Here is a 27,004-nt window from a genome sequence, read left to right as displayed (position 1 = left end):
GTTCCCATTTAGCTTTTAATAATAGCCTTTTCTGAGTCTGTGCATAAATAAGAGCAGTTTTAACAACAGTAATGATAACTATAATAACGTCGAGTAAATGTTTTAAATAAGCTGTCACTACCGTAGTGTTTACAACACCATATAAAGCTGACTAACTATTCTTTACAAAATATTAAACACAATTATTTAACTACTTCCAGAAGTTTTTATTGACACACACTAAGAAAACCGAGCGTTTATTCACTCTGTATGGCTTGATACATTTACTTAATTTCTCTTTTATATTCACTTTGCAAAACAAACAAACAAACAAAAAAGGAAACAATAGTGGATTTATTAAATACAAATAATCATGTCATCAACCATAAATATATCAAATGGTTACAAACATGTGAACCCTGGAAACATTGTAATATTGGTAAAAAAAAATAAAAAATAAAAAAAATAACACAAAAAGTTTGACAAGCTTTAGATGTACAAAGTTAAACAGCACTCACCTGAGTAACTTCTGAAATACTATTAACTTAGTTTCCGATGTGTGTGTGTGTGTGTGTGTGTGTGTGTGTATATATATATATATATATATATATATATATATCAACAAAAAGAATATGACTATTACAATGGTGACACAAAACAGCTATGTTAATCCTACAAATAATAATACAAAGAATAATACCGTTACAAAGGGTGAACTGTTCATTAGAAATTATTCATTGATAATTCTTAAGGCATTTCAAAGTGAGCAGACAGGTGAAAATAGGCTTTTTCTACCTTCTTTGAAAAAATAATACTGATAACACCAATACAGTAATAATTATAATATGCATTTATATAAAATAAATGTAGATAGTGATACAGACATTACTATCTATATTTTGTTAAAGTACTTAGCCTTCATTTTAGCATCAACTAAATAAACACTGCAAACATGCACACACAAAACTTATTTGTGCAATCATAAATACTCAGTTAACACATTATTAAACTTTCAATAAAGATGAGATTTAAGATGATAGGAACTTACTATAGGGTAAAAGTTAATGAATATTGAATTTTGAATATTGAGTTTTCAAAACCATTAAAAAGGAAAACTGACTCATGTAACAGATGACTTGCATCATCCGTATGTTTAAAAAAACCTAATATTGTGCTGGTAACATGGGTTATATAAACAAACGTCAAGAAGTTATGCATTACTCTCAAAGTTTTAGAAAATATTAACCAGCTATTCACACACTAATGAGGATCAATTTGAACAGCTTTGCCCAACAATTTCAAATAACAGCTGATATACCAATATACAGATAACATGGATTTAACCAGAGGCAATAGTATAGGTAATAGTATAGGAGAGTGATTTCACAGACACTTACACTGTAACACTGGTAAAAAGTGTAGTCATAATGTTTATAATAAAATAAAATTACTGAATAGTGTTGTGTATATTAAGGCAAAAATAAACAGCACCTTAATCCTGATGTAAACTTTGATCTGCTCACTCCTCAGTGTCGATCATCAGAAATACCATGGCTGTCTGTTATAATAAAACATGACATGCCATCATGTGAAATACTTTCTATCATCTGGATTGAACTCTTAAAATCTCCACATAGGCAAGTTCAAGTTCAAGTTCATTTGCTTCAAGAAGCCTCTTTGTAAGTTCTCCAGCTGCTATATTGACCTCTGAAGGTAAAGTATTGAAAATATTGTCCTCCACAATTAGACCGCTCCTCTTCAGCAATCTGCACTCCCCAAGTTCTACAGGAAGGCCTTCCAGCCTGTTTCCCCTCAGCTCCAGCTGTGTCAGACTGGTGAGCTCCCCAAACCGTGACGGTACGGACTGCAGGCAGTTGTTTCTGAGGTTCAGTTTTAGCAATTTCTTACACTGAAACAACTCCGGAAGAAGTGCCTCGATCTATGTGGAAAAATGAAAGCAGAAAGTGGACAGAGGTCAGAAAACCAAGTTGAGTGAAATTACAATCAACATTACTCACATTAATTTAACAGGTTTTACAAAGAATGTACAACTTGCATCTCATCACAAGAGCAGTAGCACTTTTCTTGAACCAGTTGTTTTACTTATCATCTATTGCTATCTAGGAAAATAATAAAAACACATTTTGATTATGCATGAAAGAGTAAACATCCACAAACTCTGCATCAGTGGCAATTACACAAGCTACATAGATACAAGCTTTAGCAGTGCTATCGTTACTGAAAACAAACAAAAGCTATAACAAAAATTATTGCTCATTTAAATTAAATGAGGAATTAAGCTAAAATATTTTCATGAATCCAAAATAAAATAAAAATGTCCACAAATGTATATGAATTTTTGTTTTGATACATGGTATGTTGTAATTAAAACATGAAAACTGCATTATACAGTATATGAAAATACTAACTACAATTTCAACGCTGAGGAATTCACACTGTTTAACATTGATGAAACCAGGTAGAGAATAAACATTGGTAGCCCTAAATATAAAATAATCAAACATTAATAATTAGCGGTCGACTGATATATCACCAAGGCCGATATATCGGCCGATGTTTGGTCAATTAGATTATTTTTTCAAATGTTGGCATCGGCCGATAAGTTTTTCTGTTTGGCTGATGTGTTTGAGGCATGGCATTTATTTTGACTGCGATGAGAGCGGCAGCGCATGAGCACACAGTGCTCATATTCTCCCTCTTGTTTGCTGTCATCATTAACAGTTCTGTCTAACATGGGTAGAAGTCTGTCTAATAATCCGGTAGAACTGTTAAACAAAGGAATTAAAATGTATACAAAAAGTATTATAATGATTGCTTTTATATCATTAGTAATGGAAAGACAAACATTACAATACTTTCTTGTGTGCCATCAGAATTCAGAAAATACGCATTTACATCTACATCATTTAAACAAATCTTTGAATGGCTAATAAAATTTTTATTTCACAGACCTTCCAAACTTCCAAAGTTCTCTGCGTGACTTTTGGTCCATGCAAAATGAAAGCTTAAAACATTAAATCCGTGATTTAAAATTATGCTGCGCTTTATGCATTTGACTACTGTTATATTCATGTCATTTTCACTGTGTGTTATATGTAAAATGAGTGATTCCCAATGCACACAAACTTCCCATAATACTGAGTGCTCTGTCGGTTACAGTTTACTTACTTTTTAAATTATATTTTTATTGAATATTTATTTATTAATCTAAATTATGAGTATGTTTATTTTACAGATTTATTTTTTAAACCATTTTCCAATTATTATGAAATTCTTAAATATGAATTAAAATAAATACAATTATATCGGCCATCTGCCACCCTGCTTTCCAAGACATATGTATCAACAGTAAAAAAAAACTGTATCAGTCAACCACTATTGATATTAATAACCCTAAAGTACCAAAACTAGTCAAAAAAAAAAAAAAAAAAACCCAACAACAATAAAAACAATAACAAAAAATAAAAATAAAATGAAAAGCAAACCAGAAATAACAGATAATAACATCTTAACTCAAAACTATATTCATCCTGAACCTGACTTACCCTATTGGCAGTTACAGCATGTCACGTAAGGTGATACAAGAAACACAGGAGAGATCCAAATGCAGGTGCGAGGTTTATTTGAGGGGCAATCCAAAAGAGTAAACAGTCCAGGCAGGGCCAAAAACCAGAAATTCCAAAAACATAAAAACAAACAAAAACACACGGGAAGAGCAGACTCTGGAAAGTATCATTCATACGACAAGGACTCCATGACAAAGACTCAGACAGACCGGGTATTTATACACAGAAGGATAATAGGGAAACAGGAGACAGGTGGGGGAACAATCAATTAACTAAGACAAGGAGGAAGGTGACCAAATAAGGGAACAGGAATTGATAAGATGACAGACACCGTGGGAACGGAGGACACCTAGTGGACACCCAGGGAACACAACCCAGACACTGTGACAGAACCCCCCCCTCTACGGAGTGGCTTCCAGATGCTCCACAATAGACAACACAGAGACCAGGAGGGAGGCGGACAGGCGGAGGCTCAGGGGGAGGGACGGAGGGCCAGAAAAGAAAAACATGGGGAACAGGTACCAGAATGTAACACAACACAGGGAGACCAGGAGGGAGGAGGACAGGTGGAGGCTCAGGGGGAGGGACGGAGGGCCAGACTAACAGAGGGGAACAGAGACAGGAGTGAAGACACAAAACAAAAAACAAACAGTAACATGAAGCCCCCCCAGGGCGGAGCAGAAGACCACCATATCCGTGTGGTCAGAGCGGAAGCCCCCCAGGGCAGAGCAGAAGACCACCACGTACTCGTGTCGACGTCGGAGTCCCCCAGGGCGGAGCAGATGACCACCACGCCCCTGTGGTTGATGCCGGAGTCCAACAGGGCGGAGCAGAAGACAAGCACGCCCCTGTGGTTGAGGCCGGAGTCCCCAAGGGCGGAGCAGCGGACCACCCAGTGACTTGACTCTGGAAGTTCAACGGTGACCCGCCTTGTCTCTGGAAGGTCCCCGGTGACTAGCCCTGACTCTGGAAGGTCATCGGTGACTGGCCCTGGCTCTGGAGGGTCATCGGTGACTGGCCCTGACTCGACTCTGGAGGGTCCACTGGCACCTGACTCGACTCTGGAGGGTCCACTGGCACCTGACTAGACTCTGGAGGGTCCACTGGAAACTGACTCGACTCTGGAGGGTCCACTGGCACCTGACTCGACTCTGGAGGGTCAACTGGCACCTGACTCGACTCTGGAGGGTCAACTGGAAACTGACTCGACTCTGGAGGGTCAACTGGAACCCGACTCGACTCTGGAGGGCCAACTGGAACCCGACTCGACTCTGGAGGGTCAACTGCCACCCGACTCGACTCTGGAGGGTCAACTGGAACCCGACTCGACTCTGGAGGGTCAACTGGAACCCGACTCGACTCTCGAGAGTTCACTGGAACCTGACTCGACTCTGGAAGGTCAACAGGAACTAGCCCTGACTCTGGATGGTCAACGGTAACTAACCCTGACTCTGGAAGGTCGACGGTGACTAACCCTGACTCAGGAGGGTCCATGAACACCTGACTCAACTCAAGAGGGTCAACCGGGAACTGACTCAACTCTGGAAAGTCAATGGGCACCTGACTTGACTTTGGACTGCATGTGGAGACGTGAGACGCCTCGGCTTCAGGCACCGCCTCTGGAAAGGCCTCGGGAGCGGCCTCGGGAGCGGTCTCTGGAGCGGTCTCGGGCACCGCATCGGGAACGGCCTCCGGCACCGCATCGGGAACGGCCTCCGGCACCGCATCGGGAATGGCCTCCGGCACCGCCTCGGCCCCTGGAACAGCATCGGGCCCCGCCTCGGCCTCCAGAACAGCAACGGACACTGCCTGAACCTCCAGAACAGCATCGGGCACCGCCTCGGCCTCCGGAACAGCAACGGACACTCCTTCGGCATCGGGCACCACCTCGGCCTCCGGAACAGCATCAGTCAACGCCTCGGGGATGGCGGCGGCCTGCTCGGGAACGTCCTCCTGGACGGCAGCAGCCCGCTCGGGAACGTCCTCTGGGCTTTGAGGAATAGTAGAACAGTTGTACTATGTTACATGTAGCCTAGCTATCTGTCTTTTGTCTGAAAGTGGATAAAACAGTTGATCACTCTGGATGGTCAACGGTAACTAACCCTGACTCTGGAAGGTCGACGGTGACTAACCCTGACTCAGGAGGGTCCATGAACACCTGACTCAACTCAAGAGGGTCAACCGGGAACTGACTCAACTCTGGAAAGTCAATGGGCACCTGACTTGACTTTGGACTGCATGTGGAGACGTGAGACGCCTCGGCTTCAGGCACCGCCTCTGGAAAGGCCTCGGGAGCGGTCTCGGGCACCGCATCGGGAACGGCCTCCGGCACCGCATCGGGAACGGCCTTCGGCACCGCATCGGGAATGGCCTCCGGCACCGCCTCGGCCCCTGGAACAGCATCGGGCCCCGCCTCGGCCTCCAGAACAGCAAAGGACACTCCCTCGGCATCGGGCACCACCTCGGCCTCCGGAACAGCATCGGGCACCGCCTCGGCCTCCGGAACAGCATCGGGCACCGCCTCGGCATCGGGCACCGCCTCGGCCTCCGAAAAAACATCGGGCACCGCCTCGGCCTCCGGAACAGCATCAGTCAACGCCTCGGGGATGGCGGCGGCCTGCTCGGGAACGTCCTCCTGGACGGCAGCAGCCCGCTCGGGAACGTCCTCTGGGCTTTGAGGAACAGTAGAACAGTTGTACTATGTTACATGTAGCCTAGCTATCTGTCTTTTGTCTGAAAGTGGATAAAACAGTTGATCACCTGTTTTGTTTCCATTAATAATCATTTCAGAATGTTTTTTTGCATATATCATACTGTTAATATTATGTATTGTTTTTTTCCATGATAAAGAATCTGACTGAAAATTATTTTAATTATTCAATAATCTTTTATATTTATTAGTAAGAAATTAACATGACATATGAAATGCAAATTCAAAATGCAACATGCCTTCAAAATCATCCTAATATGGAATTAACCTCACTATTATGTTCACTTCAGAAAATCTTATGCAATAATAAAAATGACTATGAGAACATCTCATATTATTGTTATTATTCTTTTTATTTTCCTTCTGATGAATTAATGAATGATTTGTAAAATTGTTTGTTTATTTATTTATTTATTAGATGTTCAGGAATCATACATATGCATTGTGTTGTCAGTAACTACCAGTGTAGGATCCATTATTGAATCTCAAGTGCAGTAAAGCTGCATTTGGACAGGAAGGTGGTCTGTTTGTGATTGGGTGTGTGAAAAAGACATCTTCGTTGCCTAAATTAATTATTGCAACCAACTAATTATTCATTTTATTAACAAGCTTTAACAAATACAAATGGTAACATATTTTTTTGTAATTTGCCTAATCACCTAACCAACAACAGACTATAGTATGATCATATTTAATAAATTGTAAACTAAATGGTTAAAAAACAAAAAAACTATTTAGCAACAAGAAGGACTATGACAGATCTTAAACTCCCTGCGCAAGCTTTTATGCAAGCAATTATTTATAATTATCTCTCCTTCTCTCTCTCTCTCTCTCTCTCTGTATTTATAATAAATAATAGGATGCATTCCATATGTATATCTTGCAGTATAACTGGCAATAACAGGCCAGACCTGCCACATACAACTGTGCCTGTGTTCTTTATGAACTGTTTTTCTGTGGATAGATGTTCTCTTTCACACTGATCCAGTGTCTTCTTTCCAACCTCAATTCAATACATCACAAGTGACCCCACAATGTGTTCTCAGATCAGCACTAAACAGAGCATCTCACCAAAACCTTCATCAAAAGAAGTGCCAGGCTATGTGTCACCGTTTACATTTCCCACAGCGGAGGTTTAAACAAGGCCCATTTCATTCACAATGACAGCAGGTTATGTCAACAAAGCTGCTGAATGTTCTGCTAGTTACATACACTCAAAGTTTGATTTCAGACTAAAAGTGCAATCCCACTTACCGCTGCGGCTGTTCAGTCAATTTACAGGGGGAAAAACCAGAACTTTTTTAAAAGGAATCCACACGTTTAAGAATATTGCTTGGTTTGAAAGTACAACTACATCACTACTATAGATTTGTCTATACATATCTGGCTACTTCACTGTTGCAAATAGATAATGGATAGGCTTTTTTTTTTTTTTTTTTTTGCTAATGTGACCGTTCCTTAAAGCAATAATTTGTCTTTTTAAAATTGCATGTAAATGGTTTAGGCTCACTGAAATTGCACCAGGCAGCGAACCTAAAATCTGACAACAAAGCAGGATAATTTGATGAGCTATTTACTATAATGCTTATGTGTTTTTTTCTTTCTTTTTGTAGCTTGACAGTCTTTCGGCATCCCTATGTTTATGTGCATCTCTTTAAAGGACAGTCACTTTAAGCATGTTACATTTCTTTGGACCACTGTTGCCAACATATTTTTGTCTTACTAACTGATCAAAATGGAGGAACAAGCTACTAACATTGTGTATCAAATGAACAATTATTAAATTAAATTGAACAGTTGCAAATAGCAATTAGAACTTATCTCATGTGATGTGTGTACTTCTAAGAATCTTAGGTTTTCTCATTTTTTTGTAATTTCGATGGAAAACATGTGCTTTTTAATCATTTGAGTCATTTGAGTCTAGGTGCTTTTGGAATAAAATGTTGATATGGTAGTCTGAGAAGTTGCTAAATTTAACAAAAAAATCTAACTCTCACTATCGACTAATTATTAACTATGACGTTTGCCACAAAATATACTCCTAATTAAGTATTTAAGACTTATTATCCTAATAAGTCTTGCAGAATAAGACATTAATATGTGCTTTTTAGGTAATAATAAACAGACAATATTCCAGTAAAATTCATACTTTTAACAAGTTAATAGGGAGAATTGGACACTAAAGTGTTACCAATATTCTTATTAATATTATGGTATTTAAAGTGAGAAGGGTAAAATCATGCTTACTTTAAACTTTGATGTTAAATCCACTATTGTGTATAAATGAGTTAAGTTCAATTACATAAGAAGTAACTGTAATTAAATTACAGAAAAAATAAGAGCAATCCCTTACTTTTTTTTAAAGAGAAAAGTAATTAAATTACAGTAATTAGTTACACCCAACCCTGGATGTCACACTGTGATGTATCAGTCTTATATTATTCAAACGTCTTCAAGCGATACAAACTTTGCAGGTCAGAGTTTACCAAACTGGAACTTTGGAATGCAGCAAAATGTGCATGAATGGAAGTGAATGGAACGAAAAATGTAATGTGAGTTTTTCCCTGTATAGACCGCTGATCTGTATGTTATAGATCAGTGGTATAAACTGAGCATGGTCATCAAATATGTAGGAATGGACAAGTAAAGGAATGAACTCACACTTTTAAAAGCCACTCAACCCTGACAACACGCCCAAGTTTTTTTTTTTTTTTTTTTTGATTGACGTTCAAGTTCCCGGTTGGGTTTTGATCTGACAGCTGCAGGCTTGAAGCTTTCAGTGACCTCAGTGGTCCCCCACACCAGGTGGTCTTTTCATTCCAGCGAATTCCTTTCAGCTATTTATCACCAAAAGTGAGAGGGAATAGTTTAAAACTGTTTAATACAGTTGGGAGTTCTTTACAAACAACATCAAGCCAATTAAACCACTCTGTGAATTCTTCCAAACAGATATATCTCCTCCTGTCGTTTTTGTCATTTCAGCTCCAAAGCTATGTTTGTCTCAGTGCTGAAGCCCCTTTTCTGTGATACTGTGATTGTCATTTATGCTAAACACCTCTCTCTCTCTTCCCAAGGAAGTCTCATGGAGCTTGACTCTGAATGGAGCCCTTATTCCCATGAACGAAAGACACAAAAAAGTTTAAAAAAGGGGCATCAGACTTGTGAAAAATGTGGTTTAGGCAATGATGTAAAGTGAAATGAGCTTCGAACATTGAGGATAGGTTTATGGATGCTAAGTGGAGAAGAGGGAATAAAGTACGCTTTTAGTTCACCAGACTGAACAAGCCATTCAGAGGAACCCTGTCCGCTACTTGGATTTGTTCACAGAACAATATCCATTCAAGCCTTCAGAGCTGCTAAATTGAAATGTTTTCTCCTAGAGTATGACTACACAGTGCGGTCTGAGCAGTATCATTAATTAGATTACATCATGGTCTAAAAAAACCCTAAAACTTAGCATTGGGGTTAACAAAGAATCCACAAAAAGCTGACAAATTAATATGACTTGGCCATTTTATTAATAATATATAGAATTTAATCACTCACGGTGGCCTCAAAAAGTATTTGATCTCTCAAGACACATCTAAAAATGTCTGGATGTCATTGCATTAGATACAAGATACCAAGCCAAGTAGCATATAATAAAAACAAATGACACAAGAGCTGTTCTCAGGACTAACTTCACATTTTTATAATAAACTTTTGAAATTCAAGGGAATATTTCACCCCAAAAAATGAAAATCTGCTGAAACAATACTGAAAATGTACTCACCCTGTGGATGTAGATGAAGTATGTTTATTCATCAGAACAGATTTGGAGAAATTTTGCATTGTGTCACTTTATTATGATCTTCTGGAGTGAATGGGTGCCATCAGAATGAAAGTCCAAACTGCTGATAAAAACATCATAATAATCCACACGTAATTTAAATGGCTCCAGTCCATCAGTTGATGTCTTGTGAAAAGCTGTGTGTACTATGTAAAAAACAAATCCATAACTTTTAACTTTAAACCATTGCTTATGTTCAAACCACTGCTAAAATATGTGACTTCTATTCATAATAATTTTGATGTGGTAGGACTAAAAAAGGATCGAGGAAGCGTTTTACTGCATGGGACCCAACATTTTTAGCTGTCCAAGAAAAAAAAATGTGTAGGATTTACTCAAGCAATTCTCACTAAAAAAATTCTAGGACATTTCACAGATAATTACAAAGCAATTTATGTAACGTTCATTTATTAAACATGAAATTTAGAAAAAAACATGAAAAGTAGAAATGCTGAAATAGTATTTTCTTGTATAACCTACAATCCCTTCATATTTGTTTTATATCTTAGAAAAATGGTGGTTTTCAGTGCATACTAATTTTGGGCTCTTTGTTTGTTACAAGGATATCAGAGTCTCTTTGCAAATGAATGCTACATGATTTATGATTATGTATGAATGTTTTTGTTCCACCAATTTCAGGACCTTGTTAAGTTAAATAGCTATTTAAGTGGATAGTAAAACAGTCAGAAGTTGTCTGCTGTCCATCTTGGATGTTCCTTCAGTGAGTTGGGCACTACATATGTAAAGCATGTTGTGAGGGAAGGCAGGGGCATGCTGTGAATGAATGGAGAAGGGGGCAGCATTCCTGGGCCAGGGCTTAGTCGACTCAGTCGAGTGGGAGTGTGCAACAGGCTGTGAGAGTGTGTATGTGGTGTGTGTATGTGTGTGTGTGAATATAAGGGATTGCAGCGCAACAACCCATCTCACAGCTAATTAGTTCAACCCTTGACAAAAGGTGGGCCAGCCACTGAAGAGAACCCCCGGGGCTCCACAGACTGCTCTGGACGCTAGAGAGGGGAAGGCTAATAGGGAACCTCCTCATGTTCACCCTTTCTGGAGCTTAACTGATGTTTTGAACTTCTCCAGAGCATGTGAGAGCTGGAGACAGAGAAGGAGGATTGCTGCAGGACGTGTGGGACTAGCAGTTGGAGATCATGTCTTTACCAGATTCTGATGATGACAGAGCCTTCAAAGACTGTGAGTAAGACCTAGCGAACATATTTTAGTGTGCATATTGTGATCTTTGTGCTTCATATTCAACTTTTCATTAAAAAGTTGGGAGTGGTGGGGGTGTAAAGGGTTCCTAAAGTTAATAAGAGATCCATGATAAATAGTTATACTTTAAGAGTGGAAGGTTACAGGTTTTAGTTTTGCTCTCCTGACAATTTAGATAAACCAATTAAAAATGTACTCTGATTTTCAGTAAATATATATATTTTATTACGTTTTGTTAGAATTTATTTATACTAATATACACTACCTATTTTATTCAAAAAATGTAACTTGTTTCAACAAAAACACAGTAACACCATTTATGTTGTTGCAAAACAGTTTAATAAAAAAAAAATTCAGTTTTTTCAATTTTAATTCCATTCGAATAATCTTGAAGTATCGCAATCTCTGCATTATTAAGTATAATATTAAGCGTAAATGCTTTCAACTGTTTTATGATTTCTGAAGAATCATGTGACAACAAAGACTGGAGTAATTGATGCTGAAAATTCAGCTTTGTCATTGAAGGAATAAATTATAAAATATATTAAAGTAGAAAACAGTTGTTTTATATTGTAATATTATTTTACAATATTACTGTTTTATTGCATTTTTGATCAAATAAATAAAGCTTAAGATACTTCTTTCAAAAACATTGTTACCATCTCCAAACATCTGAATAGAAGTTAACATACTAGTGTTAACATATTTTTTTTTCTGTATTTAAAAAAAGCCAGTAGTATTCTGGGGTCGGGTATAAGGGTAAAGGGGATATAATATACAGTTTATACAGTATAAAAACCAGTAGGCACGTGCACATGTGTGTTTGTGTGTGAATTCACTGGAATGAAGAGTATTCAGATGTGAATTATAGATGAGAAATGTTGACGACATACTCTGTGTTGAACACATGCCATCTATGACTGAGGCCTCCACTCACTAAAGGGAAGGATGATTATTTAATAATATAATTTTTTTTTTATCAACTAGTCAGGGTGAAGGATACAGAGAAATTTTTTTGATTGATTGCCTTTTGATTGAAACAAACCTTATTCACAAACAAGGCAGCTCATATACCTGTACCAGCAGACTGGAATGAAACACTCATGTATTGTGTTTTGAAGCATACAGACATAGCCTGGGTGGTGCTCGCAGCAGCAGACTCTTTCAAACAAACAAAAAGTTGGACATTTTCATACTGTAAAAACAAGTCTGTGTTCCCACATACATGGCCTTTTAACAAAAATATACCTTAGGTTCCCCTTCTCAATATTATTGCTGAGTCTGACCCCTTTAGAAAGAGGTGCATTTTATATGCCTGAGCTGATTAAAGGAAGACTGCACAAATATTGCACTTACTGTGGGTGTGAAACACTGAAATCACACCACAACTCCCTGATGTGTGACGCTTGTCCACCCCGCAGAGCCCATGGGCACCTGTTTGTTTTGCTTGGAAAATGTTTCCATGTGCTGACGCCAGATGCCATCACACTGATGTTGCAGTGAATGTTAGCATAAATGGAAAGATAGACTTGGATGTAGACAGTATTTGTTAAAAATGAGAGCGTAATTACTAAATGAGCTGGAATGACCAAGTAAATGAGTAAAATTACAATGAGCGAACATAAAATGATCAAATTAGTTTCTCTGCCGCTCTATGATTGTATTATATAACAGTGATTTAAAAAGTTTCTGGAAAATTGTGATTTGTAACCTTATGAACAAAATGTGTAGGGAAGCTTTCCCGTAGCTCAAACAGTAGGCTGTGAGTTTGATTCCCAAGGATTTTGATAACATGAACTGATGAAATGTATACCTTGAATGTGATGTAGGTTAATTTGGGTAAAAGTGTCTTCAAAATGTGTAAATGCAAGTAAATATGGTGTTGGACAAGACACTGTCAATCTATCACTAAAATACACTTAAAGGGATAGCTTACATCACAATTCTTTCATCATTTGTTCACGCTCATTGTTCCAAACTTGTGATATTATTTATTTTAAGAAAAATGAAATGTCCCAAACAATAAAAGCAGTGGACGCCGGTGTTTTGGACCCCATTTACTTTAATTGCAGGGGCAAAAACAGTTAAAACCTTCTTCAAAATATATTCTATGTGCTCCACAGAAGAAGGAAATACACAAGCTTTAGGACATGAGCGTAATATAATTATAATCTCATGAAAAAAAGTATCTGACAAGCCAAATACTATTTTTTAGGCAGAATATATTTTTTGAGTAGAGGAAAAATCTTTTATTTGAGTGTAAATGCATATTGATGATGCATGCACTTAAATATGCAGTTTTTCCCCCTTTGCAATGATTATAGTGTATCAGTTGACTATGTGTATCAGAGACAGAGCAGTATAAAATGGTAACTTTCATGTCAAAGGTCTGGCAGTGACACTGTCTGGGTTTGACACAGCAGTCAAAAACCTCCTTTGTAACCACTTTGACTCAGACATTATAAACAACTGAGCCTCTGCAGCATATTATTGATCTGTGTGGTAAAAGATTGAATACTTACAGACAAGATTTTAATAAAATGCACAACATCATCACAATACATCTTAAAGGGATAGTCAACTCACATTTACTGACCCTTGCATAGTTCCAAACCTGTATGACCTTTCCTCACATTTTGAAGTTGTTGTCCAAACAACATCGGAAACCCTTTGACTGTCATTGTATCAGCGAAAATATATATATATATATACATTTCTCAATATATCTTCTTTTAAAGTTTTGCAGAAAATAAAAATAAAAACAGTTTGGAACAACATGGATTTCCAATTTTGGGTGAACTATCCCTTTAAAAGAACCTCAAAACTGTCTCATTCAGTGAAAACAAAAGATGACAGGAAATATGTGATAGAAATCATAGTTCCTCACTTGTAGCGGTACATAGTTTGCACATCAAAATATGCTCACATTTTAAAATATTTTCCTTCTTTTGTCACTTCTAGTGAATGTTGTGGGAATGCTTCATCAGTTTTGGGAGCAGAAACAAGTGAAAGGCATGATGATGGAGACAGACAATCTAGTCTATGAGTCCATTCCCTCACCCGGCCCTCCCTTCATATGCTACGTCACCTTACCAGGTGGCAGCTGCTTCGGAAATTTTAAGGTAAGTGAAATTAATTTACATATGAGTTTCTACTACATTTTTATTTGGCATTTACTATAAAGGAAATATACATAAAGACTAAATTTGGTGTTATAATTAAGGCATTTTTTATTATTACAAAGCAAAAGATATGTTTAAAATGAACTTTAATCTCTTCATTTCAGTACAATTCTGGCCTATTCTATTACTAAATTAGGTCTGGTGTCTTTTTGAACAGCATCTCATCATTCAGTTCAGCCATAAAAATGGCTCTTGTGTTGAAACGAGGAAGGTCAACAGGTGGTTCTTATTTGCTAAATTACTCCAGCCAGCTGCCAATCAGTGTGTGGCATTTTCCTTCAGTTCAAATGGAATGCTCTATGAAATCAATGACGAAAAAAGTTTATTTATTCACTTGTCAGAATGAAGCACATGACAATGGATTTTTGGATCCATTCTGAAATTGATTTTTGTTTCTCTGCATTAATTATTTAAAAAAAAAAAAAAAAACTAGGAACCATGGGTTTTTGTTATTATTGTCTGAGAAGAATATGACGTTAGTCCTTGTTTAGACAATCTGAAATAGACATATTATTTATAATGCAAAAAACAATGTCATCGCAATCGTCCATTTGAAAGGATATATATATATATATATATATATATATATATATATATATATATATATATATATATATATATATATATATATATATATATATATATATATATATATATATATATATATATATATATATATATATATATATATTTCTTTTTGGGGTGGTGTTGGCGCAGTGGATAAGACACATGGCTTTGGTGTGGGAGACCCGGGTTCGAATCCACTGTTAGACACCAATGTGTCCCTGAGCAAGACACTTAACCCCTAGTTGCTCCAGAGGCGTGTGACCTCTGACATATATAACAATTGTAAGTCGCTTTGGATAAAAGCGTCAGCTAAATGAATAAAATGTAAAATATATATATATATATATATATATATATACACACACACACACACACATAGTGACCCTGGACCACAAAACCAGGAGGCTGGTGCAGGATAGGAACAGGGCGGAGAAAATAAAAGCCTCCATGGCGGATCGGGGGCTCAGGGGGCCATGATGGAGCCTTAGCTGGCTCGGCCACGGGTATATGCCCCCCCCAAAAAGAAATTCTTGGGGAAATCTAGGAATCCTAGGGGGCGCTCTGGAGGAGGGGGCAGTGGAGTGCGCTATTACGGATGATGGTCCAGCCTTTTGGTCTTTTGTTTGTTTAAGTTTGTTCCCACGTCTCCTTGTTCCTCAAAAGCTGTTCCTCTATCTGAAGGGCAAAAATGCAGTAATTGATGTATAGTTCTTTTCAAAGCTTTCAATGTACTCTTATTATGTAATAACTTAATAATTTTTTTGTTGTTGTTGTTTTTTTCTAGCATGCAAGTTTTTGTTAAAAACTTACCAAAATTTAAGAAAATTTGTTTAGAATCTCTGCACAGAAGAGACTTGCGGCCCTATCATACACCCGGCGCTATGCGACGCAAAGCGCAGCGCAAATGTGTTTGCGCCCATTTGTGCGCCCATGGATGCGCTGGTCTTAAAAAGAGGTGTGTTCAGGCGCATTGCTGGCGCAGTGCTATTTTAAGGAGCTGAAGATAGACTGCGCCATAGACCAACTCAAACCTGGTCTAAAGTCTGGCGCAATGCTTTTTCTTTGTTATCTAATGAGCGTACACGCTGCTTATTAAACAAAGGGACGCACAGCGGCACACAAACATGCCAAATATAAAACATTTAAGGATTGCAACTCATACAAGTTTTTGTAGGCTAATTATATTTATATATATATATATATATATATATATATATATATATATATATATATATATATATATATATATATATATATATATAACATGCACACACACGCATATATATATATATAAATAATTTGAAACATTTTCTCAACCAAGGATGCTGTAACCATGGTTTCAATATGAAATGACTGTTATTTGAAGACATTTCAGGACTATTTCAGCTGCTGCCCTTTGAAAAGACTACAGCACAGCAGGGAATTACTACTCCAGTGACAGCACTGTCTGAATAGAGTGTAATCTTTGATTAGTGATCAAGCACATTGAAAATGTTCTTACATTTTATGCTGATTATTTAATTCAAAGAGTAATTCAGTTTCAGAGGAGTTTCATTTTAGATCAAAGACCAATGGTTCCCAAAAGCATTGTAAGCCAAAATAGATTGTAGAAACCCCTGGCACCAATGGTCTCTATGATCTACTTAGGCTTCCAAAGCTTTTGTGAAACACAGCCCAGAACTTTTTTTGCAACTTCTAACCTCAAAACACTGCTTTCATAATATTTTTTTATTTTCTGAACTCCAAACATATTCATCTTCATTCCAGCACTGCATGTAAATGTAATAGACTGATTATTATTTTGCATGATAAGCGTTTTCAGCAATATTACAAATCCAGAAACTAATCTCACCGGTGCTATTTTCAAATCTTGTTTGTAGTCCACAGAGATCATCTAAAACATCTTGTGATATGGTTTGCAGAAATTGTATGGCTTTGGGTTTAAGACATGCTTTTGAGAACTAGTTGAACTTAAAGGATTAGTTCACCCTAAAATCACTCTCATGTTCCAGCGATGTATATCTTTCATACTTGTTTGGAAGACAAGGAGATATCATGGAGGCTGTGCTCTTTTCCATACATTGACAATGAATGGGACTGCCCTTCTGCAAAAGAAGTACATTTATTAAATATATAATATACTTTAAAAGGATATAATATATGCCTTTAATATATGTAAATATGAATATGAATGCAATGTTTTCACTACTTAAAGGGATAGTTCACCCAAAAAAATAGAAGAACTTGAAGGCGAGTAAATGATGACAAAACTGTATTTTTTACTACTATTACTTTAATTGATTGTATTATAGTTTAGATAATTTATATTTATATTAACTGAACTATATGGAGTGTTTTAAAAATCAATTTAAGTATATCTTATTTATAATTTCATAATTACTTATATTGTTGTTGAAATATGTAGTTCATCAAAAATGTAAGTTGTGAGTACAAAAAAACTCAATGTGTCACTTGATATTTGCAAATGTGAAATTTACTAGCAATTTATTTGAGTTTATTTGAAAAAATAGTTTTTACATTATTTCTTCCAGTGTGGTTACAGTGTACTGACAAGTATTTAAGATAAACTAAAATATACTATAATGTAATTTCTACTGAAACTTGTATGTCATGATTTTATTATGGATGGTAAGCGATTCATTTTTTAAATCTAATTAATTACATTATGTGGTGATTAATTAATCTAATCAATAGCACGTAAGATTTGGAGAAATAACTCTAAAAATCTAATTTAAAGTCGTTGTGCAAAGTATCAAACATAGATTACAAAAAGTAGGTTCAGCTAGAAATATTTTGTTTGATAAAATGCATTACTTATATTCTTTTGGACCATGTTAGTAAATGATGACAGAATTGTCATTTTTGGTTGGGTTAAATATAACGAATAATTGTGACGATTGTGCACCAGGAAAACACGAGGAGAGGGAGAGATCCAATTGCTGGTACATTTATTTAACAAAAAGGTAATTCAAAACAAACAGTCCAAGGAGACAAACCAAACAAAAGAGGGAACCGGATGGAACGGACAGGGAACTCGGAGGACAAGGTAGCAAGGGTAAGTCTCGGGAGACGAGAAAATAGGTACACGAAGGGTAAGGACTCCATACAAACAACAGGGAAAGACAGGTATTTATAAGGAGACTAATGACAATAGTTCCTGCACCTGTGCGATTAACTGGAGTGCAATTACTGTGAAGACAGGACCAGACTAGAGGAATTATAGTGCCTATGGTGAAGTGCCTAAGGTGAAGTGAGCTCACTAGTGGACACCCAGGATAACAGAGACTGACAGGGTGACATTACCCCCTCCTCCACGGAGCAGCTGCCAGATGCTCCACCTGAAACCAAGGGAAAACCAACAGATAAAGAAGCTAGGAGGGAGGTGGAGCGGCGGAGGACTAGGGGGAGGGACGGAGGGCCAGAAAACATAGTACACAGAGACAGGAGAACCAGGTAGAATGGAAAAACAGAGACAAAACAACCAGGTAAAATGGGGAAACAGAGACAACACAACCAGGTAGAATGGGGAAACAGAGACGAAACAACCAGGTAAAATGGGAAGACAGAGACAAGAGAAGTGTAACACAAAACAAGGAGTCCAGGAGGGTGGTGGACCGGCGGAGGATCAGGGGGAGGGACAGAGGGCCAGGTCCAAAGAAGGAAACAGACAAAAAAACAAAAGAAAACAAAAACACAAAAACATAAGTCCATGAAGGACATCACGTGATGCCCACCAGGGCGGAGCAGAGGACCACCACAACTGTGTGGTCAGGGGGAAAGCCTCCCAGGGCGGAGCAGAAGACCACCACATCCTTGTGGTCGAGGCCGGAGTCCCCCAGGGTGGAGCAGAAGACCACCACGTCCTTATGGTTGATGGCGGAGTCCCCCGGGGCGGAGCAGAAGAGCACCACAACCGTGTGGTCAGGGCGGAAGTCCCCCAGGGCAGAGCAGAAGACCCCCTCATCCTTTTGGTTGAGGCCGAAGGACCCCAGGGCGGAGCAGATGACCACCACAACCGTGTGGTCAGGGCAGAAGCCCCCCAGGGCGGAGCAGAAGACCACCACATACTTGTGGTCGATGCCAGAGTACCCCGGGGCGGAGCAGAGGACCACCACATCCGTGTGGACAGACCAACTGGAGGATGAACCTCTGGTAATCCTATGGTGTTTCTACTGGATTCCAGAAGATCGGTGCTGACTTGACTCTGCTCATGAAGATTATTGGTGACCTGCATTTGTTCATGAAGATCCCTTTTGACTTGACTCAGTCCTTGAAGATCACCGGTGACTTGACTCAGTCCTTGAAGATCACCGGTGACTTGACTCTGTCCTTGAAGATCACCGGTGACATGACTCTGTCCTTGAAGATCACCGGTGACATGACTCTGTCCTTGAAGATCACCAGTTACTTGACTTCACTCTGAAAGGTCAACGGTGACTAGCCTTGTCTCTGGAAAGTCCATGGTAGCTAATCCTGACTCTGGAAGGTCAAAGGTGACTAACCCTGACTCCGGAAGGTCAACGGTGACTAACCCTAACTCCGGAAGGTCCACGAGCACCTGACTAGACTCTGGAGGTTCAACTGGAACCTGACTCAACTCTGGAAAGTCAATGGGCACCTGACTCGACTCTGGAAGGTCCACAGGAACTAGCCCTGACTCTGGAGGGTCAACCGGAACCTGACTTGATTCTGGACAGTCAACTGGAATTTGACTCGATTCTGGAAGGTCAACAGGAACTAGCCCTGACTCTGGAGGGTCAACCGGAACCTGACTTGATTCTGGACAGTCAACTGGAATTTGACTCGACTCTGGAAGGTCAACAGGAACTAGCCCTGACTCTGGAGGGTCAACGTTAACTAACCCTGACTCTGGAGGGTCCATGAACACCTGACTAAACTCTGGAGGGTCAACCGGAAACTGACTCGACTCTGGAAGGTCAACAGGAATCTTACTCAACTCAGGAAAGTCCACTGTAACTGCTTTCCTCTGCAGAGGCTCCGGGCTGGCGGCAATCTTGTGCAGTGGTGCTGGCTCCGCAGACGTGACGTGAACAGTCTTGGGAATCTAGAGGATTTTTGACAGCCTGGAGAAATAATTCAAAAATGTCTCTGCTGCCATCTTGGGCGTTGGCGCTGAGCTGGCGGCCATCTTGCACTCTGGCGCTGGACTGGTGGCCACTTTGTGCTTTGGCGCTGTGCTGGCGTCCATCTTGCCTCCTGGCACTGGGTTGGCAGCCATCTTGTGCTGTGGCGCTGGACTGGCGGCCATCTTGTGCGTTGGCGCTGAGCTGGCGGCCATCCAGCACTGTGGCGCTGGACTGGTGGCCAATTTGTGCTTTGGTGATTTGCGTCTCCTCTCCCCTCTCTGGTCATAATGGGGAAATGGCGGCTCCCAACCGAACCTCGGGTCAACTGGAGCCCACAGTGGAGATCGCTGCCGGACCTCCTCTCGACTGCTTGCTCCGGAGCGTGTGGTGTATTTTGCCGGTTCTCCAAAGAATCGAACTCAGTCAGGGATTTTTCTCTCAGAAGAAAAGACTTTATTTTAAGCAAAACAAAGCCGAGAGGTCCTTGCAAGGAGATCTCCCGAAATGCTAGGTTGCATCTCATTATATACCCTATACAGGGCGTTTCCAAATAGTCAAACTTTTCCTTATGCTTGCAATTTTGATCCCTCCCTAGGGAGGAGAGGCCCCCTTGCTTGATTTACTCTAAACACAGGCCCTTTCTGGCCATATGTTTCTCCTCAGTTCTGAACATTCCAGCACGTAAACATCTTCCTTTCTCTCCATTACCTATAGGATTATAATGGAAAAACAACTAGCAACAAAAATGGATAGATTCACATTGATTATTCTTGATTGATTAAGATCTTACTAATAAAAATCTTCCACAAGCGACCTCCCCTGGTTCCACGGAACACAACCTGGCGAGTACCCTCAGAACCATTTATCTCCCGCTTGATGGCTGAGAAGGAAATTGGAGCAGACATACCGCTGGATCTCAATGATGGAGTCCTTCTGTGACTATCGTGCACCAGGAAAACACAAGGAGAGGGAGAGATCCAATTGGTGGTACGTTTATTTAACAAAAAGGTAATTCAAAACAAACAGTCCAAGGAGACAAATCAAACAAAAGAGGGAACCAGATGGAACGACAGGGAACTCAGAGGACGAGGTAGCAAGGGTAAGTCTCGGGAGACGAGAAAATAGGTACACGAAGGGTAAGGACTCCATACAAACAACAGGGAAAGACAGGTATTTATAAGGAGACTAATGACAATAGATTTCATGCACATGTGTGATTAACTGGAGTGCAATTACTGTGAAGACAGGACCAGACTAGAGGAATTATAGTGTCTATGGTGAAGTGCCTAAGGTGAAGTAAGCTCACTAGTGGACACCCAGGAAAACAGAGACTGACAGCATGACAATAATTTATTTCCTTAATTTTATTATTACTGCTATGCTAATGTTAAATTATTTATTTAATGAAATTATATTCTAAATAATAAACTAAAACTGCCAGTAGGTGGTGGTAAATGTCTTAAAGATTAAGTCATTGAGTCATTTATTCATTTGTTTGATTCATTCAAATGGCTGATTCATTCAGGAGTGAAGAAAATAGGCTTGTTTGAGATGAGCAAAATCTGCGCAGAACCAATCACGGGTGATCACCGCGAGATGCATGCCGGTGAGAAAGGTGTCCGAGTTACGTCGGCCTTGCTCTGATGTCATGCTGATGTTGGCCAAAAAACTCTCACGATGTCAAGGCGGCTGTGTCGGATTGAGCAGTCGAGCGCAGTTGCTCTCCACCAACTGCGCTGATCAAAAGCATGATGGGAAACGACTGACTGATGACACAGCTTCATGCTGATTGGCTGAGAATGTCAACTGATAAGTTTTCTCTTTATTCTAGGAATTAGATTACCCATTTATTTATATTTATATGCAAACTAAACAAAAACAAAACATGCCTAGTGAAGTTAAGAATTACGACATGCGTTTATTTTATTAAATCTTTCTCTTAATTAGAATTCGTCCTTGTTGTAATTTTCACTTTATTCTATTTTATGTTCGCGTGAATTAATAAATCAATCCATTAAAACTATACAGGCACACATACATATCTAAATGGACTGTTTAGACATTATGACTCATCTTTGTGTGGTTTCATCTGAGAAGTGTCAGGGTCTTGCTTAAAACAAGGGAAGAAATTCTAAAGAATGTTTTCTACAAAACAGATTTGACTTGCATAGTATGGAAAAATTATATGGACATAGAATGGTGGCAGAAACATATTTTTCTCCATAATTAATTAATCTAATTAACGCGTTAAACTACCAGCCCTAGTTTTTATATATAATTGAAATTAAACATTTGTAATGATAAAGTTTGTCTTGAACATATACAATTTTACAAGTACAGTTTGTAACAAAATACAAAATTATAATTATTTTCAAGTACGTAAATGTATATAGTATTATATTTAAATGTAGATTAGTAAAGTATGTTAGTTAACATCAAAATATGCATACTTTTTTTAAGGCATGACAAAATGAATATTATATTATATACAAGCAATATTGTATTGTCTACAAGTACAGTTTTTTGAAAAAGTAAAACTGTGAAATAGTACATTTAGTATAATTAAGGGTAACAGTTTATTTTAAGGTGTCCTTGTTACATTATATTATTAATATATAAACAATTAACCATATGATAAGTGCATGTAGTTGATTAATATTACTCAGTGCTTAAATGTATAATTACACTGTAACAAGGACATCTTAAAATAAAGTGTAACTGAATTAAGCACCGTTCTTTTTCAGAAGGGTGAAGCTTTCAACCTTCAGAAAGCAATATAAAAACACTGTAAAAGTATCACAAAAGTGGACTCCACACAGCTCGAGTGGTATAATTCCAGCCTTTCTGAAGTCATACAGTAGCTTTTTGTGAGAAACACATGTCATTATTCACAGATCACCTTCCCTCTCTCCTGTTGTCCACTGTGACCAGATCATTTTGCGGTGAACTATTCCTCTGAAGCACAATCAGAGTGTTTATGTTATGAAGAATAAAAGAAATCCTAAAGAATGCCCAATCAGTGCACATTATCAGATTTCAACATTTCGTGATGATGATGAATTGAAAGCCTCTCTCTCTCTGACAGTACTGCTACAGTAAAGCAGAGGCCAGACGTGACGCAGCTCGTATCGCTCTGATGAACTCCACATTTAATGAGTTGCCCTGCCGCCGTATCACTCCTGAGTTCATATCACGCAGCGTGAAAGAAGCCGTCAGCACCACCAGCGTGAGTCTCATTACTATTAAGCTGCTTATCAACAAATCATCAAGTTTGCAGTTCAAATTGCTGAGATCTACATGATGTTTAGGGCTCCTTGATGGGTGAGTATGTTATTAACAGTAGCAAGAAATCTCACATATGTTCCTGCTCGGTTGTAGATTACTTTTTGTGTATACAGCTCTAAAAGCTTTCCAGTCTATAGAAACAGTATAATTTGGAAGTACGGAAGGCCACCCACTGTAGTTATAGATCCACGTCTTAGCACTGGCTCCATCCCACATGCTCCACCTCATGCCATATATCGAAGAGCCAAGAAGCAATTCCAATGATAAATTGGCTTTGTACCAAAAAAAAAAAAAAAAAGAAAAAACCTCTACAAAGAAAAAAGTCTCTCACCCCAAATCTGAATGTAGCTGCCAAGATTTTCACATTTTTGGGAGTGTGTGTGTCTGTGTACAGTATGTGTGGTCTCCCTTCACTCTCATGTCATTTATCCTCTGCAGTCTTGGCCTTTTCTCCTCCAAGAATAAAGACAAGTTTCTCTGACTGAATAACAAAGCAAAGGGGTGTCTAATGAAACCCAGACCTCCCTCTGTATTTGTGTCTGCTTGGGGTTGAGTGATGAGACGTCTGTAAGTCATCGTGTCCCACTGTTCACAGGGTAACATTGCAGATGCGTCTGACCCTGGTACCAGTATAGGAGCGTACTGTCTCATGCTGGAGCTGAACACTGGGAAAACCATGCTGGAATTTCAGGTTAGAAAAAACAGCCTTTATGTAACCTTGCTGAAAACACCCGCTGGTCCAGACTGGTTTACGCTGGTTGTGTGCTGGTCTAGCTGGGACATTTGCCAAAGCTGGTTGACCAAGAGAAATCTTGAAGTATTAGTTGATCCATAAATCTATCATCATTTATTCACCCTCATGTGCTTTCAAATCTGTATGACTTTCTGTATGACACAAAAGAAGATATTTTGAATGATGTGCCAGTTGCTCTTTTCCATGCAATGACAAAGAAAAGGCACTGGACCATTGAAGCTACAGACAGGATACAAAAGCAGTAACAACAACAACATACAAGCAGTCTACATGACTACTGACTACTCTTCAGTAGTTATGTGATGGCTTTGATAGCTTCTAAAGAACAGACTGAAATTTACATGTAATTCAGCGATAGTCTTAATATCAGCTCTGCTCTACACGAAGCATCAATTAGATACATAGTCATTTCTGATTAGTGAACAAATCATTATTTTGAATCTGATTTAGTTTAATTTGTAAAGTTAATTTGATATTCACAATACATGCTTCAAAGCAGCTTTACAGAACATCACATATATAAATCATGATTTAAACTGTTGTTAGATAGTATATATTGCCTAACTTGTATACTTTATGTATGCAAATAAAAATACATTTAGCAAATACATCCAAATATATATATATATATATATATATATATATATATATATATATATATATATATATATATATATATATAGAGAGAGAGAGAGAGAGAGAGAGAGAGAGAGAGAGAGAGAGAGAGAGAGCTACGTGCCACCCCTGGACACCATGCATACATGCGTTGCATACAATGCATACAAGTTGATTCCCCAAGGTGGCCTGCTAAGTGCCAGCCAAACTTTGTGCTCAGAACTGAATCTGCATATTAGGATGAATATATATATATGGATCATGTGGCACTGTAGACTGAGCTTTGTTATCATAGGAATACATTACATTGTAATTGAACGATATTCAAATGGAAAACAGTTAGTCTAAACTGAAATAATATTTCACAATATTACTGTTTTTGCATTAAACCCATAATTAGGCTGATATTTGCCATGCAGATTTTTCTTAATGTTTAAACTGTACAAACTTTAGTCATGCTACACAATCTGTAAAAAATGAAAACAAATAGCAGCTTTCTTGCTTAAATCAAAGACTACATGCGTGGCAGGATACTTTTTTTTCTTGTTATTGAATGCTGAGCAAAATCTATTTGTGAATGTTCTCCTGTGTATGGGGGGGGGGTAATTTACACTCTGTAAGTACGCTGTTTCACACGTAAGTCTGCAGTAAGCCTCGTGTGACGTCAGTCTGAAGTGAAGAAATGCTAAAGCAGTACTGCATCTGTTTAGACACTGTTATGTGTTAAATATAATCAGCATATTTCAAAAATAACACCATGTGTTGCTGTCTTGACCAATTTGTTTATGCTGCAGATTTTCTAGGTCTGGTAAATAATTTTGTATAAAAAAAAATAAAATAAAAAAGTCAATATGAAAATAATATATTTTACATAAATAAACATACAAATATACATCTATACATTTAAACTGACTATTCGTTTTAAATGTGCTATATTTTAAATGTACTCTGACTACACACACTAATACAAACTAGTGTAATATGAACTTTTTGGTCTGCTTTGTTTTTGTGTTTTTAAGGAAATAATGACAGTTTTTCAACTTTTGCACTGGAACGGCACTCTGAAGGCTTTTCGGGAGATGAGATGTAGCCGTCAGGTAAGAATAACTTTTTTTCTTATCTTTTCTGAACAAAATGTGAGTGGTGCTTTACAAAGCTTGATGCTGTAGGTGTTGTAGGTGGCTTCCAGAGTGTTGCTGTGCAGCTGTTAAGGTCTTCTGAGTAGTTATTAGTTTTACTTCTTTAACCTGGTTAAATAAAAGAACTGAGACTATGAGGGAAGGGTATTGCTTTTTGACCCAAGTAAAAAAAGTCTGTTCCCAAATCCCTGTCAATAGGTCATTGCTGTCAGTTTTATGTCACATCTCCTAATTGTTGTTTACTGTAATTATCTCTTTTAAAGGACGTGATCCACTACTACTCCCAGCAGCATCTGGATGAGCGTACACGCAGCCATATGGCACTGGACTGGTTACAGAAGGAGCAGCAGTCCTCCGGCTTGCTCTCCCAGGAGCTGCAGCTGGCCATGAAGGAGCTGGGAGAAGCCCGGCGAACAGGCAGGGAACTCCGCTTCTACAAGGAGAAGAAAGAAATCCTGAGCTTAGCTCTCAGTCACGCTAATGCTGAAGATCTGGAGAGCTACCAGAGTGAGGCGATGTCCTGGAGAGAAGAGACTGAGTTTGAGTACACTCAGGAGGGACACTGTCCGGAGGGGCGTATGACCGATCCTTCAGAGCACTGCCAGTTTCACTCCCAGGAGAGTGATAGAGAATCAGCGGAGTGAGCTCTGTGAGACAAGATGTATATACTGTACATAATGGTCTTTTATATATATATATACTTTTTTTTTTTTTTAAGGTCATGTGGCATCGTATAGCGAAGCCATAAGAACTTTGCATGGGGTTCCCAAAAGAAACTTCACAGGGTCAGTTCACCCTAAAATGAAAAGTCATATATACACCATATATTACACATTAAGTGAAAATGAAAGTGAAAGTCGTGACATTTGCCAGGTATGGTAACCCATACTCAGAATTGGTGCTCTGCATTTAACCCATCCGAGTGCGCACACACAGCAGTGAGAAGTGAACACATCATGAACACACCCCCGAAGCAGTGGGCAGCTATAGATCCAGCACCCAGGGAGAAACTGGGGGTTCAAGGGCACTTCAGT

The 27,004-nt window shown here is 38.7% G+C and overlaps 1 protein-coding gene across 1 annotated transcript; it reads left to right on the top strand.

The window, feature by feature from the left end:
- Positions 1-11,076: 11,076 nt before the first annotated feature.
- On the top strand, positions 11,077-26,664 carry lix1 (limb and CNS expressed 1). The gene is made up of 6 exons (XM_052557452.1): positions 11,077-11,302; positions 14,282-14,442; positions 23,263-23,403; positions 24,058-24,153; positions 25,851-25,928; positions 26,234-26,664. The coding sequence occupies exons 1-6, from the start codon at positions 11,260-11,262 to the stop codon at positions 26,612-26,614; spliced, it is 900 nt and encodes a 299-aa protein (XP_052413412.1). The 5' UTR covers positions 11,077-11,259; the 3' UTR covers positions 26,615-26,664.
- Positions 26,665-27,004: the final 340 nt, after the last annotated feature.

This window comes from Carassius gibelio, chromosome B5 (genome assembly GCF_023724105.1).
Source record: "Carassius gibelio isolate Cgi1373 ecotype wild population from Czech Republic chromosome B5, carGib1.2-hapl.c, whole genome shotgun sequence".
In the NCBI taxonomy this organism is placed as follows: Eukaryota; Metazoa; Chordata; class Actinopteri; order Cypriniformes; family Cyprinidae; genus Carassius; species Carassius gibelio.
This window is presented reverse-complemented; position numbering and strand designations above follow the sequence as displayed.

Bases quoted from the DNA above. Each gene is read 5' to 3' on its own strand.
- lix1 (XM_052557452.1), top strand. From the start codon at position 11,260: ATGTCTTTACCAGATTCTGATGATGACAGAGCCTTCAAAGACT. The intron at 11,303-14,281 runs GTGAGTAAGACC...TGTCACTTCTAG, and splicing joins TGACAGAGCCTTCAAAGACT to TGAATGTTGTGGGAATGCTT. The intron at 14,443-23,262 runs GTAAGTGAAATT...TCTCTCTGACAG, and splicing joins GCTGCTTCGGAAATTTTAAG to TACTGCTACAGTAAAGCAGA.